Here is a 15,608-nt window from a genome sequence, read left to right as displayed (position 1 = left end):
AAATAAAATATACTAAAGGAATATAAATACTGTCATGTTTTAACGACACTTTTCAGCTGAAAAAATGTTCTAGCTTGCACATCTTTATACATGTTTTCCAACCTTAGTTTTAGCTTGCAACCCATTTTGATAATGAGTTCCATGATGTGTTTAGGCCAAATACAATGAGGTTTTCTTCATGTATCCTTTATTTTTTCCACCAAAGCAATAACACTGGAACTGCAGGATGAGACATGGTATAGAATTAGGGTCTGGGAATTCTGGAAATGTGCTCACAATATATCGTCATTACTATGCAACGGTTGGGGTCTTTGTAACTTGGCTTTTTGTTCACATTTCCTCATTACAAATACAGAGATATAGTACTTGGAGTTTGTCAATGCTAACACATTTGATTGCAATTTTCTATAGTTCTGTTTGTGTCGGGCTAGTTATTTGGACACTTTTTTTCTTTCTCCTTTTCTCTGTCATAAGGAATATTTTGTGCTGATAGGTATTACTCTCTGACACAGGAGTGCTCACAGATACAAAACAGTTGATGTCAAGTATCAAGTAAGAGCATGACAAGAAGACAAGGTAGAGAAGGGAAAATTTTGTAAAGATGGCTGAGGTAGAGTCATTAACTGCATTTCCTAACTAGAGATGGAAAATGAAAGCACAGCCACATAGCTGCAGGAAAGCAAAGGCCATCTCCAGTTAATTTCAGTGGAGATTTAGGTGCTGTGAAAGACCTTAATGGGTAGTGTCAGCTGTAGGGTAAACACTAATGCTAATATGATATGTGCTCCTGCCTGGGTACAGGCAAACCTGCCTCTTGAAAAGCACCTTTGGGTGGTTGGATGTGTCCCTTGGCTGCGCTGCAGGGACTGGCTTCTGCTACCTAATGAGTACGTGCTCAAATACTCGTATACTCTGTTGGTTTGTATTAGGAGTAAGGACAAGGCATTTAATGTGCCAGTTATTCCTATTTAAAAATTGTGCCGCTGGCTTATGAAGAGCAGTGATCAGGCTTGTATACTGTGGCTGCTGAGAGAAAGACAGAGCCATGTCATTTCTCTCTCATGTAAAATATGAGAGCTCCTGGTGTCATGGAGCGTTTAGCAGTCACTCTTCTGTTACTGATTCAGGCACGCCTGTGCTTGGCCACTTGGATGGAAAGGGGGAAGTGGAAGGGAGGAAAGCAGGAGATCACTCTGTCCCTGAGTCCTCGAAGCACACACCTCTAACTGGTGCAAATCTGCAATGTAGCATAACTTACTGGCATGAGTTTGTAAATACAAAACCCAATTTCAGGACTGACATGGCTGCCATTTACTCAGAGTTTTTCACTTTCAAGCATCAAAACATCTTATTCTTTCCAAATTAGAGGTGGACACATGGAAATTTGTTCTGGATATGGCTCAGAGAACTGTGTTCTCCTAAATTGTAGATACAACAGCAAATGGTATAAATAACCTGCCTCTGTTTTGCACAAGTCCTCCAGGAGACAGCTGTCAGTGGAAGTAACTAATATTTCCTAATTTAATAAATAAATAAAAAAAAGAAAATATGTGTCTATCATTTTTAATGTTCCAGCCATAAGGCTGAGTCATGTGAATGTATTCATAATTCCAATGCATAATTGCATTTACTTATAGATGCAAATTGCCAAGAAGCATAATGAGAACCATAGCTCTCCAATTTGCTTCACTTTAAACAAACAAGCCAAAAAAAGTGTTAAAGCAATCGTGCTGTTTTTCTGTATGATTCATTATAGTTCAAGGCTCTGCATATTAGGGTTCCTTGAAAAAGCAATTAACTTCTATAGGCTTTGAACCAGAAGTTAAAACAAGACACACACGCACACACGCACACACACAAAGCTATAAATTCCAGTTGGTGTATGTGGTTAAATGGCCCAAAGAAAATGGGGTGAAATGCTTTCCTTGAAGCAGAATCCATCCCAGGTGTTACTCAGAATTGGCTGTATTTGTATTAAGAAATGTAAACATGTTTTAGTTTCTTCTAGCAGAGCAAAGGTTTTTCTAATTTACTATAAATTATTAAGCAAATACTCTAGGAGTTATATGATGTCCAGATACGGTGTATAATTACTTTGTCATTCTACTAACGTGGAGTTAAACTAAGCAACCTTGAAATGAATTGAATGTTTTTCTGTTTTGGTATGGAAAGTGGAAAGAATAACGAATTATTGAACAATTCTTCTCATGTCTTCTGTGCTACATCATGAGTGTAAATAGGATGTTGATGGGTATAATCAAAGCAGTATTTTTCTGTGAAAAAAGACCTTAAATGCATTGACTTGATATAAAACCTATTGACCAGTATAATTAATAATTGACTTGTAAGTTATATAGATGAAGTAGTTCATGTAATTGCTATATGTTATTTCAACTTAGACCAAAATAACCTGGACAAACTGACAAAAATGTTGAACTAATTATGTGTTTTGCAGGTCACTTCTCAAGAATCTGAAACCAAACCATTGACTTTCACATTTGTGCCATCCATTGGCCTACTTCCAACTCATTTTGAGGTTGTAGATGTCTCTAAGTTCCTTGTGACTATTCCAGAGGAGCCAAAAGATCTCAGCAATCAAGAAATTATAAATAAGGTAGAGCTTTTTTGTGTTTATTTTTTCTATTCTTTTAAAGAATATGGAATTTTTTTGTCCTGAGCATCCCTGAACTGAAGTTCTTTCCCTTGAAAGGTCTTGGCTTGTGTTTGGTTTTAGTTACCAAGTCTATCAGAGATGCAGAGTTATTGTGCAAGACATAATTGCTCAACAGCCTATATTGCTGTTAGCAGAACTTACTTTGGAAGAAAATATTTTACCATTTTGATACTCTCCTCTGTCCATCATGCAAAATTGTATTCTTGGTAAAGGAGGGGGGATTCCTTCCAGATCTTCAGGAGAGCAAAGGCAGTGTGTGAGGAGTGTTATCACATGGAAATCCACCAAGAGGTGGTCACTAGATCCTGATTTTAGCAAATGCCAGTGCTGCAGCTTCCAGCTAAGGTGCCAATCCCCTTCATAGCTATGTAGTAATGCATCAGCCAAAGAGAAAACTTGCTTTCTTTGTTTTTAAAGCTTGTCCTCATGATTTTGTGACAGTGAAACCAACAGCACAACATTTCTGGTTCTCCTGCCGCAGTGTTTTTTATTCCTTTACCGTTTCACAACACTTGCAGCCTCTTATTTTATTCCATGCTGTTTGAGAGGAGAGTGGAATCCTCAAGTTAATTTTAATGCTTTGTGGTGCTTTTGCTCTTGTGTAACAGCTCCTTCCCTGGGACATCAGTGGAGCTGCAGTTCTTGGTGCTTTTCCACATAGCAAACTTTTCACAGGGTTCACCGTCCTCTGACCTGACCATGTGCCAGCACTTTCAGAAGCCTCTGTGACTGAAAAAGGGTCAGGTCGGGGCAGAGAATAGGTGTGTTTGAAGACACATGCACTGAAATATTGTCCTCAGGATGTTTAACTCATTAGATATATTTCCAACCATTCAGTATTGGTTTTGTTATAAGTAGTGCCCTGGGAAATGCAGAATTGAGTACTGCTGACATCTGTCTCCCTGTATTTTAACACTCTGTTAGGCAGAGAAAACTTTCCTGACAAGTGATGCAGTACTGAGACCTTCATAGCATTGGCTACTCTCTTTTCTAAAACATCTAGAACCTGGACAATGTTTGAAAAAACACATAAAACCAACAACCAACCAACCAACCAACCACAAAATCCCCAACAACAAACAAACAAAAAAACACTAAGGGCCTGAGTTTGAAGGTATCTCCCTGTATGTTCCATTGTATTTCTTTTTAAAGAACTGAGCTCCAGGGACTCCTGGAGCTGTCAGTGGAAATTTGTTGTTACTACTTTCCTCAAGCAGGATGCAAATTTGAGCCCCATCTACAGGTTTTCTCTTGCAGTACACAATATTTCTTTTTCACTTGATTCCTTCTTCAAGACAAACATATTTTGCCATGGCGATTTTAATACTGATTTGGTAATTTGCACGTCATATGCCCAGGTTGCACTACTACTCCTACTCTCATTCAGTGCATACTTGAGAAGTCTCATTCTGGAAGTGGAACTATGAACAACAATTGTAGTCTGTGCTGAGATGCTTAAACACACAGTAAAGCTCTCTGACCTCAGATTCTCTGTCTACCCTTTTGAGAGAATGCCTTGGATTGAAGGCCTTTGTTCCTTCATTAACATGTATAGGTTTTGTCCCAGATTCGTCTGCCAGACCCCTCTGAGGAACATTGTCTGCTCCTGTGGATCCTGCAGTCAGGATGCCTTCCCATTGTGTCTGGCGCAGTCAGCTCTGACAGCTCATTCGGCTTGATTGCACCCTCCTTTCAGTTCCCAACCCAGCCGTAGCACCAGGCTCAGGCTGCCATTATACTGCAAGTCCCCTGTTGCTCCCTGAGTTGCAAAGAGGCATCTCCCACAGCATCGGGAGCTGGCTGGGTGTTGGGAAAGCTGGAAGCTCCCTAGGGAGCGGCGCGGTAGCCTGTTTCTGCTTGGATCAAGTCCAAATTCTTCATTCTTTTGCATTCTTTGCAATTTTGGTAGCACAGTGTCAGCCATCATGGCAAGCCAAAATTCCTTCTCATTTTGGGGGACACAAATAAATTGCATCTAACTGGGATCTTTCCCCTTGTATCTCTTGCAGTCTAACGTAGTCTCTGATGAGCAGTCCTTAAAGAGCAGTGTCAGGCGAGACCGTGTGCCTGCCATCCATCCAGACAGCACCCAAACGGTTCTCCAGTCCCTGGGGTGTAACCCAAGCAAAGGAAAAATGCAGGAGAATGACCTTTTTAAGGCTGAGTTTATCCTGATTACGGACTCCGGTGATGAAGATGAAGCAGCCGCTGCCTCGATCAACATCCAACGGCCTTCCAATGGCTACGGTCCCATCAGCGCCCAGCTGCTGGCTACATCCCACATTTCCCCTGGCACTGAGACAGGGAAGCCTGGTGATGGGCATCTTCCAGGTGCTGGGCTTTCCCACAGCACTGCTGATCAGCAAAAACAGCAGGTAACCTATTTCTTTTTTCTTTAAGTTCTTGAGATAACTGTGGCTTCTAAATCTTTCAGGACACGGACATTGATTCTTTTTGTAAAGAAGCTTGGCCAATTTATTCTTTAATTTGAAGTTTTTTTAGCCATTTCTGTAATGTTTGTATTCTATGGAGTCATTCCTACCTTTCTGACTTAGTGCCTCTCCCTGTGGCACTGGTGCTTAAACAGAGCAGGTAATGCAGATCTATTATTTTTTCCTTTCTTTCCTTTAAGAGCAGCTCATCATGACAGCAGGTTAATCAGATGGTGTTAGATTCCTAGCTAGACTAAATTGGCTAAGGTCAATGAAATCAGTGGAGCTTGTAGATCATTTGAATTATTAGCACCTGACTTCCTGGGCCTAATTTTTCCCGGCACCTGCTGCAGCCCTTTATGCTAGAGAAATAGGCTATAAAAGTCCTATTATTCTGATTGTTAGTTAGCACTGATTCTGCACAGGTGTAAAGAACTAATGAAGATGAAAGGTCTGTTTTACATTGATCTTCACAGAGACACGTATATTGATTTATTGAAACTTCAAATCCTCAATGGGAAAGGAAAAAAAAAAGAGTCTGAAATATTTCACTTTTAAAATGCATGAATCTGATTTACTGCATGAAAAGTTAATGTATCTCATCTAGAAAAGAGCACTAATAATTTTAAAGGTGTATACACAATGGAAAAACTTACCTTTTAGCAAAATAGCAACACCCTTCTCTTGTGGAATAAATTCAGATATTTCCTTTGACCTCAGCTGGGTTTCCAACAGTTGAAAGTGCAATTCTTTATCAATATGTTAAAGAGAAAGTACTGGATACTCCCAAAATGAATAAGGTATTCTTCTTAGTGTTAAAATACTTGTGCTACTTTTTTTCTTTTTTTTCCTTTTTTTTCTTTTTTCTTTTCTTTTCTTTTTTTTTCTTTCTTTTTTTTTCTTTTTTTTTTTCTTTTTTTAATCCATCAAATTCAGTGTTGATTTTTGATGGAGAAAATTGTGAAAAAGAAATCCGTTCTGGCTTGAGCTTCACAGCATAATGAAACATTCATTTTTTCCTGGAAACTCTCAGTGAACAAGTAAGAATTTTACCTGAGGAAGACGTAGAGGCATAGGTAAATCTGTGTAGGGGAAGCAGCTTGTAAAAGAATAATGGTCCTAGGGAAATACAAACTTACTTCAGCAACTTTAAGTATGCAAATTCTGCCAGACATAGCTGGCTGGTTTCTTTAAAAGCTACTATAAAAATTGCATGGATTTTTTGTAAGATTGCAGAAAAAAATGATAGGCTGTTTTCTTCTTCAATTTTTGGTGACTTGATGCGTAAACAGGGATCTGCTTGGTAAAGAAACTGAAAATACAGGTTGCATAGAACAAGGAATTAAAGCCTAACGTTAGTAACTGTTCACCCAAATGTGACTAGACATAGTGTGTTACCCATAATATGGATAACACATATTTCATCATTATTCTTAAGTTACAAATCTTCAAGACTTAGTACTTCCTTGGTCTTAATTTTCTAAATATTAGCTGTCTCTCTCTCTTCACAGGAAGAGGATGTTTTCACTAAGCTGATTTTACTGATGTTCTGATTCTTCAGCGTTTTCTTAGGCACCACTCTTTCTGGTTTGCTATCTAATAACACACTATCAGTTCAAATATGAAGGAAAATCACCAAAAGATTATATAGCTGAATTATTTATCTGAGTAGTCCAAAGGACTCTAAACAGAGGCTACCTTGTCAGTTCCATGACTATAAAGCCAGTATCATGTCCCATTTAAGAGTTATTACATATAACATTATGTTCATTTAGAATCATAATTAGGTTTAATAAACAACTTCCTGTTGGAAATGAGAAAAGCAAGGATCAGCACTGAAGACCATTGTGTTGTACAGGGAATCAGTCTGAACCAGAAGGCTGTTACAGCTCCATGCATTTCTGACTTCATTTAGAAGAAAGAAAAAAAGAAAAATCATTAAAAATATTGAAGCTTCTGTTGTTCTTTGAGATGGGAGACTTTTTCTTCATAGTTTACTGTTTAAATATACATACATAACATATATATATACATAATATATATATATATACATAAATAATATATATATTGGTTAAAGAGAGTCTAGCCACGTGACAGAGAGGCAGACTGGCTCTTGTCCTTGGGAATGCACCCTTTGGGGTAAGGGGGATGTGGCTGCTCCCCTGAGTGCCTGGGGACATTAGCTCAGCTTGGGGAAACTTCTCAACTCCCTGTGGGGAATCAATAACCAAAAGGGTTTTTTAGGTTGTCAAAGTCACTTGACATTCCTTTGTCTGGTGCATGTCATCTGGTTTGGCTTCTCCAGACAAATCCGTCAAGAGCCCTCTAAACCCCTGCCATAGCCAAGAAGAATGCATCTTCCTTGTTGGGAGAAACCAGACAGTTCTGAATGGCATCTGTGTTAATCAGGTCTCAGATCACAGTTTGATTTACTATGCTGTCTCCAGATATTATGTCAAGTTTTTTACAGTCTCCGGTGCTTCCTTCTCTCTTTCTGGTTCTCAGGTCACAGGCTGAGGTAGGGAAATGACTTTAGTTTTTCCTATCTCCAATAAAATTCTAGCAAGATCAAAGCTTGGTTAACTGGTCCCAGAAGCAGGTCTCCATTAAGCCATGTTCTCTCTCAGACATGTTTGTCACACTGTTTCCCTTTTCCTGTTTCACCAACACATCTCTCAAGGCCTTGCTGGTGTCAGTAATGGCATTTTCTGTGCCCTTCCAAAATGATGTGATCTCATCAGAAAGACCTGTTACCTTACACCTAGCTCTGGTCTGCGATTTCAAATATGCTGAAGGTCTCCTCGGCAAGGCTCTATACTAAGATTAAGACCTATCTGATATTTCTGGGATCATCATCGATGCAACATGAAAATCTTTTCAAGTTCCTTGATCCCTTCACGCCAAGGTAACCTTGCCACTTATTTAAACTTTTTTTTTTTTTTAATACAGTTTCAGAAGTATATATCTGAAGTTCTGATGAACAGAGAAAAAAAACTTACAATTGAATCACAGACCAAATGAACACAAATCCTCTTTTATCATTCACTTCTTCCGCACTAGTACAGTAGTTAAAGCACAAAAGCGTTTTAAAGTAGGAGAGAAACCAAATGGAGAAAACCAAACCAAACTAAAACAAATCCCTTGATTGAGGGAAGTTATATCTCACCTACTGGCGCTGGTGAGGCTGCACCAGTAAACTGTGCCCAGTTTAGCAGTTCCCCACAACCTAACTTGAAAGCGATGTGGAGAAGGGATTGGAGGCCCTGCACGAAGCTGCTGAGGCAGCAGGGATACAATGAGAGCTGAGGATGAAGGAGCTGGCTTTGTTTACTCCAGCAAAAAGGCAGCCAAGGAGGCATCAGGGAGCAGCCCACAACTACTCAAGGGACAGGTACAAAGATGACAGAGCCAAACTGTTCTGCGGTGGCAGGTGAGACAGCAATGGCCACAAATTCAAGCGTGGGAGGTCCCAGTGAGACATCAGGAGAAGCTTCCTCAGGGGGAGGTGGTGCTGCACTGACACAGGCTGCCCGGGGGGATGCTGGAGCAGCCCTGGCCAGGGGCTTCAGAGACCTGGCAGAACTGCTACAGCTGGTGCGACTTACTGGCAGTGGTCAGAGCCCTGCTCTGAGCAGGAGGCTGGAGTGACAATCTCAGGATATCACTTCTAACCAACTTTGATGTGATTCTCTGACCCTGAAATAAGAGTGTGATCATCTATAAATGTAGATAACACTGTAATATAATAGCAAAACCTTTTCAGAAGGCTTGAATGATGGTTTAATTAGCTCAGCACATAAATGTTCAGTGGTGTTCAAACTGGACGAAGACTACAGCAAAATGTCTTTATCGTACTTTTAGGAGCATATTTATCATCTGCTATCAAGAACATTTTCCTACCTGCTTATAAATCTTTCTTATTAAGCTTTATCTAATTAGAAGTCATTGCACATCCTGGTCTTTCATTATGGAGTTTCATATTAGTTCCTCATTTTCTTTTAATCCATTGTCTTTGTAAGGGAAATTTATCTATTCCATTTTCAAATATAGGGATTTCATTCTCCAACTTTGTTTTGACAGTTGATTAGCTTCCAGAACTGATTATTAAATTCAGCAGGCTGCTCAAAATTGTCAGATGTATTACCACACTGCTTTTAAAGTTGTTAAATAATTTTTTGTTTCATGACATATTTACTATTAATTTTTCATAGTGTTTACATATTGGTAAATTATTTTACAAAATGTTCAGTATTTTTTCTTATTTTTGTTAGCAGCTTTTTCAACAATAGTCATGATTTCCGAATCCAGAAGAATATATAGTAGAATATTGTCACAGATATTTGTTTGTATACCCTAATATTTGCACTGCATAACATAGGCTTTCCACTTTGAAACGGGACACCTTAATACATGTATAAGGGAAGCAGAAGTTAGTGTCGTTGCAAAGGCATTCTGATGTTTGGCTTTTATTACTATAAATGAAGGCATTTCTGAAGAAATCTCATATAGCAAATATTTTCAGCTCTAAGGCTTGTTATTTGCATGCTGTCATTTAGCAGGAAGAGCTCACAGATTTTAAGTTATAAGAGTTAACAGGGTTCTGCTGTGTGTAGTTATTCCATACTTATTTCACATACAGTTTAACCCTTAAAAGTCCATATGTGTTGCTCTCCTGTCACGTGTTCTCACTTGAAAATTGTTCCGTACATATTCTCGTTTTGTGATGTATCAGTACTATATGACATCAAGCTATAATAATTCCTGTCTCTTAAGGGGAAGGCATTTCTATTAAAAATTAGAATTCAAAAGCTGAGCCAAAGCCACATGGAATTCATGTATGTAGAACCTGGTATAAATTTGTTTTACAGAATTGCACAATCTTTTCAAGTTATCAAATAAATATATATATAGTTGTTGCTATGTTTAGATGAAATTTGTGGGGATTAGAGTCAATTTCCCTCCTTTCAAACTGCTCAGTCAAAAGTTAGGTGATAATTTGTAGCCTTTTGGTTTCACGGTTGACAGCTCAGTATTTTACACTCATGTTTTATTAAAATCGCATATTCCCCAGTTTTTAACTTCGATATTATAACAGCTTGGAAGATTTTGAGGGAATTTCTTTCTTTAAAAGCATAGAACTGTATAAAAGGTTGATAATATACTCGTGTGCTCTAATTAGTTTTGACAAATCCTAATTAGAATAGACCAAAGAAAAAAGGAGCTCATGAAAGAGCTCATTACTGTTTTATTAGTGTATTGTAAGACTGTGGAAAAGGGGATAAGGACTCTTATATGCCTGTAAACTCTCAAGCATTGCTCTATTAAAGACAAGAAGAGAGAAACAAACTGAATACTCTGATTTGAGTTCTTCTGAGCAAATTTCTTGTTCTGATATCACAATGTTGCAGAAGGTGCTGTTTATTGAATGTGAAAATGAGTACTTGAGTTGAATCTCATTTACAGAAAAGCTACTTTACACTGAACTGGGAGAGTGAGATGAGGCTATACTACAATTTTCTCACTTTCAGTTGTGTTTCCACAAGAGAATACCATCATGTGGTTCTAGATATTGCTGGTACAACTGCCTTGGGTTTTACTTAAAACAAAATATCGGTAGACTTGAACCTTGTCTATGTCAGCAAAACTGAGGTCTCATAAAAGTAAAGTAACACATAACTTGTCTGTACTCCATCACTTCCCTGAGGGCCTTATCCATTAGGTTGTAAACCCAAGTTTAAGACAGCCCTGTTTTTTTTAACCCACAGAGCAGTACTAATGGAAACAGTATATGCATGACCACATGACTGAAATGTGGGATGCTTAACAGTTCCACAGGTTCCACCTATATTAACATTTCTGTTTTTCTTTTTTCTCCAGTTAATTTCTACTCTTTCCACCTCTGATCATCTTTCCTCTAAACCACCTGCTGTCCACTTAATTTCTCCAACTAATCTGAAAGTAGCGTGCGGTGCCATGGTTAACCAGAATCAAGCCTCTTCGCTGGAAGACTCCCATAACAACTGGCAGTCAGCAATCAGGTCTTCTAAGCAAGATTCATCTCTCTACTTTCAGTCTGCTTCCCATAGTTCAGCCCCCTCCATGTCTAAAATATCCTCCTGTGCATCAAACATTTGTTACTCCAGCCCTCAACTATACGATAACCTGCAAACACCAAGTCTCCATAGCCCTGTCTGTGTTTGCAAAATGGGAGACTTCACCACATCTTCCATTCCAGCAAAGAGTCCAAGTCTTTTCCCCAAACCTTCACATTCAGCTGAAATTCAAGGATCATCATCCCAGCCTTTATCCCCCAGTTCTTCCAAAAGATTGAAAGCTTTATCTCCCCTCCCTGTATGTATAACTACACATTCATTATCTCCTAGCCCTAAACCTTTGTCTCCACCCTCTCTTTATGGCTCCTCTTCAACCGTATGTAGTGTAAATGAGCCTTGCACACAAATGTCATCTAGAGGATATTTAGTAAAGTCGGGAGTTAGATCACCTCTGCCAACCAGACTAACTCTCTTAACTGCTATTTTGAGATCAGGCTCTTCTCAGCGGAGACCTCTTTCCCCTGCTTCTTGCCCCACGTTTTCTCCTAGCTCCCTTTGTTCCTCAACACTTGCAATAGATCAAAAGTGTAAAATGACTCCCCCAACCCGCAGAAAATCTATTTCAAGCCCCCCTGTTAGGCCTGATTCTCCCAGCAGAGAGGAACATTGGCCTTCAGGATGGGCTCAGCATGTGCCTTTACACTCCAAGCCTCATCCTGCCCCTCGGGCAAGGTCCCTTTCTCCTAGAAAGCACCTTCCAGTCCGAACACCCTCTCCAGACTCCCGAAGTCCACAGTCACCCCCCATCTCCTCCCATAGAAAATCAACTGCCTCTCCAGGTTGGCAGTCTACGCTGCCTGCTCTGGCGGTACCTCCTAGTGCCCCAGCACATTATTCCCTTGCACACCCAACCTCTCCTCCTCCTGAAGGCCTGCGTTATCCTGCCTCCAGGTCCCAGGGACCTCAGAGGTGTCAGAGAGTGCACACTTACTCACCCATCTTTACCTGCCAGTCATATCCTTTGCTTTCTCCCACCAGACTTAGTGGCACATTTTCCCCCACCCGAGAAAAGCTGTTATCTCCCTCCCCAAGTCTTTCAACTTCAACTTCTAGATCTAAGTCAGATTCATCTCAAAAGTCTGCTCAGGAGCTGAGTACCCCCTCTCCTACGTCTTCAGGTGTCTCAAAGCAGTGGTCTCTCTCACGTCCTGATTCTACTTCACCGGTTCCCCAAACTTGCAAAATTAATTCCCACCCACTGCAGCTTCATTCTTCATTGATGCACAGAAGCTATAGGTCTAATTCCCAGTCTCCAAGACCTGAGCAATCTGCCACCTCACCAGTATTAAAGTGCAGATCTCCTGTCTCAGACAAGTCACCATGCACACTGCCATCAAGACCCAGAGAGCTGACTTCACCTCAATCTTTTTCCCTGCCTTCTGACCATGAAAACATCAAACCCAAGGTACTCTTGGTGCATGCTTATTTTCTAATAGTTCTTTGTCCCTGTAGGAAAAAAACACATCTGTGTTGCACAATGCTAGTAAAATGAATGAGCTGGGGAAGATGAAGGAATGGTTATTGTGTTGATAGTGAAGATAATGACAACTAAATCCTACCATTTCAAATTGCTAGAAACATGTTTTGTATTATGGAGAGGGTGCTGTAAGAATCCTTTAGCATACAAATTAAATATTTTATTGATGGACGGGAGGAGATTTGGACAAACTGGATTTGTTAGTGTCCAGTGGCTCTGATCTGCTAAGTTCAACTGAGCAGAGATCTGAGCCAAGAGCCAGAGAGGGAAGACAAGGACAGTCCCCTGTTTCTTCCCTTTCTTTCCCTCTGGTACTTCTAATTTTATTATGCTAGATAGAGGGCAAAAATAAAAAAAAAAAAAAAAGCTTCCTACAATATGTACTACTGCAAATATGAAAGTCTTGCACTTGACAGATCAGTTGTACTCCTGCTGTTTGTCATTCACCCAGAGGCGGGAGAGTCCCAGCAGAGTGAGAATAAGCAACGATGGCAATTGCTGCAGGAGGTCTTGGGAACCAGTCTCCCTTTAAACCTAAAGATAAATCTCAAGAATGGGAAGGGGAAGGAAAGGAAAGCAGATCAAAAGATATGCAGCAGATAGGTGCCTGGGAAAAGAAAAGCAACTGCCTTGCACAAGGGGAGAGCTGGTGGCAGAAGACATCAGAGCTGCAGAAGAGGCATCAGAGGCTTTCCAGCCTCTTTTATTTTATCTTTTCACTCCGTGCTTCCTTTGCTGATGTCTAGGCTCTCCTCCGGCAGCTGAAGTTTGCTGCCCATCGTAGAAAGGCCATCACAGTTTATTGATTTATTTGTTCACAGCACAAAATTACAGCCTGGTCTGCCAGATCAAGTTGTGTCAGATGTGTTCCTAACAGCTTGGCCATGGCAGGGGTGACCTGAACTACATGGAAAATGTTAATTGAAAATGAGAGGTTTAAATCAGCACAGAGTAACAATTGTCATGAATGGTTCTTTTAAAAACCAAACAACCCCAAAGGAACTATTGTTTCAAGCACAGCTGTACAGTGTCACTACGCCCTGTCAGGACCAATTAATGAAATAAAAAGAGAAATAAAATTGTAGAAATTTCAAGATAAAAGACCCTCGAGAAAAATCTGGAAGGCACGACTGAGCCTGCAGATTGCAAAGCATTTGTGGTGTCTGCTACTGTTGGTGCAATCTCTGGTGGTAAGGAAATTCTCTGCTTGTGACACATAACTATTGTCTGTGTTATATTTACAGAGGCTATTTCATCCTTTCAGTCGTTCCAACTGTCCCTTTTCCTGCTAATTTTGCTGTTGTGATGCAATAGCACTTCTGAAACTGTCCAACCACCCTATGGAGCATCGGAGAGTGTCCACTATAACAGGCTTGGGCGGTTAGACTGGTGCAATTTTTAATCATGCAGACAAAGGTGGCTCCACCAGGATGTGAATGGTCTGAAATCTCTAAATCAAATGCAGCTAGAAGTTCAGGACAGGAAAGTCATCTTCTGGCTTTAAAATATGAGGCTGAATCTTCATTTACAGCTAACAATAGTATGCATTCAATGCCATCCCTTCCTCCTGCTCTCACCTATCTCCATACTTAGTTTTTGAAATAGCTCAACAGACTTCTGCTTTGCTCATCTGTGAATGGTACCAGACCCACTCCAGCCTCAAATCTCAGTATATTTCCAGGGGAAAAAAAGGAAAAGATTGAGGAGAGAGAACACCACCATTTTAAGCAGCATATAGGTCTCTTTAATACCAATCAGTTCAACTCGAGGACTGGACAAAGAACTCCGTATGATGCACGACATATGACTGTTGGTGCACAACAAAATTTTTGCATGTGTGAATTTTCTAAGTGAGAATCAAGGGAGAACTGCAGAGCTGCTTGACTTTGGCATGTGTAATTTTGCAACCTTAATATTGCTTCAATAGTTATTAAACCAGCACATTTTAAAATAGAACTTTGACATCAGATGTACTTTTCATCATGCACATTAAACTGTTTCATTAACATGATATCAAAGCACTTATGCAAAAAGGATTCTTTCATGGAGAGCTTTTATCTGTCTATGTCTACTCATGTACCAATTAATGGAAGTCAAAGAATAGCCTATGAACTTGTTTAAGTATTTGCATTTTTATATATAAATGCATATGCTTTCCCATGCTTTATATATTTATGTTTATGTTTGCCAATGTTTTCAAAATATGACTGTTCAGCAAAGTGAATATGAACATAATCAAATTCACAGAACAGTGTGAAGTGTTGAACAGTGGGTGACCACTTGAAATAAAAATCCTCTCCCTGGACTGTGGAGACATTTTAATAGTATCCTGGTGGCATTATAGCAAAATGAACAGTAGGATGGATTGGAGACAGATAAAATTGCTGATTCTGCAGGAAGAGATTAGCATAAAAACTGCTGGCTGTTGTTTGAAAACTCTTTGCAGTGATTTAATGGTGTGTCATTCCTACATATTCTTTGATTTTTTCCTGTTTGAATATAGCACAGGAATGCATGTAGATCTACCCAAAACAGCTGGGGATCAAACTAACTCTAGCAACACGGAGCTCAGCACAGCTGCAAAACCTACCACAAAGCAGGAAAGATTACTCATGAGGAACTCCACACTACCATGGTTAGTTTCTGATTCTAAGCCTTTATAGGTACATGTCTAGCACACTTTGCAATGCCCTGTGTGCGCCCTAGATGATTGTTTGAGCAAGGCAAGCAGATTTTCTGAAAAACTCCCCAGGCTGATACTCACCCGAGTGGTGATAATGGAGTTGGTTTTCTTTTGACCGGACCATGGTGCAGGCCAGCAGACATGAGTGTCTATGGCTGTTCAAAAATACTAATATATTCCTAAGAACCAGATTACTAAATTTATTTAGACATTGAACAATAATTTTAAG

General features: G+C 39.8%; 1 protein-coding gene across 4 annotated transcripts in view; it reads left to right on the top strand.

Annotated features, from left to right (window-relative positions):
• MLIP (muscular LMNA interacting protein) overlaps window positions 1-15,608 on the top strand; it is a 112,750-nt gene that overhangs the window by 44,530 nt on the left and 52,612 nt on the right. For 2 of the 4 annotated variants that reach the window (XM_080586005.1, XM_080586004.1), the window contains 3 exons: window positions 2,456-2,614; window positions 4,684-5,049; window positions 10,984-12,624. In XM_080586005.1, the coding sequence (XP_080442131.1) occupies window positions 2,456-2,614; window positions 4,684-5,049; window positions 10,984-12,624 (2,166 nt within the window). The remainder of the gene's footprint in view (window positions 1-2,455; window positions 2,615-4,683; window positions 5,050-10,983; window positions 12,625-15,608) is intronic. The other 2 variants (XM_080586007.1, XM_080586006.1) reach the window with 1 other exon arrangement.

The sequence above is a fragment of the Anser brachyrhynchus genome (genome assembly GCF_964034855.1).
Source record: "Anser brachyrhynchus genome assembly, chromosome: 3".
NCBI lineage: Eukaryota > Metazoa > Chordata > Aves > Anseriformes > Anatidae > Anser > Anser brachyrhynchus.
This window is presented reverse-complemented; position numbering and strand designations above follow the sequence as displayed.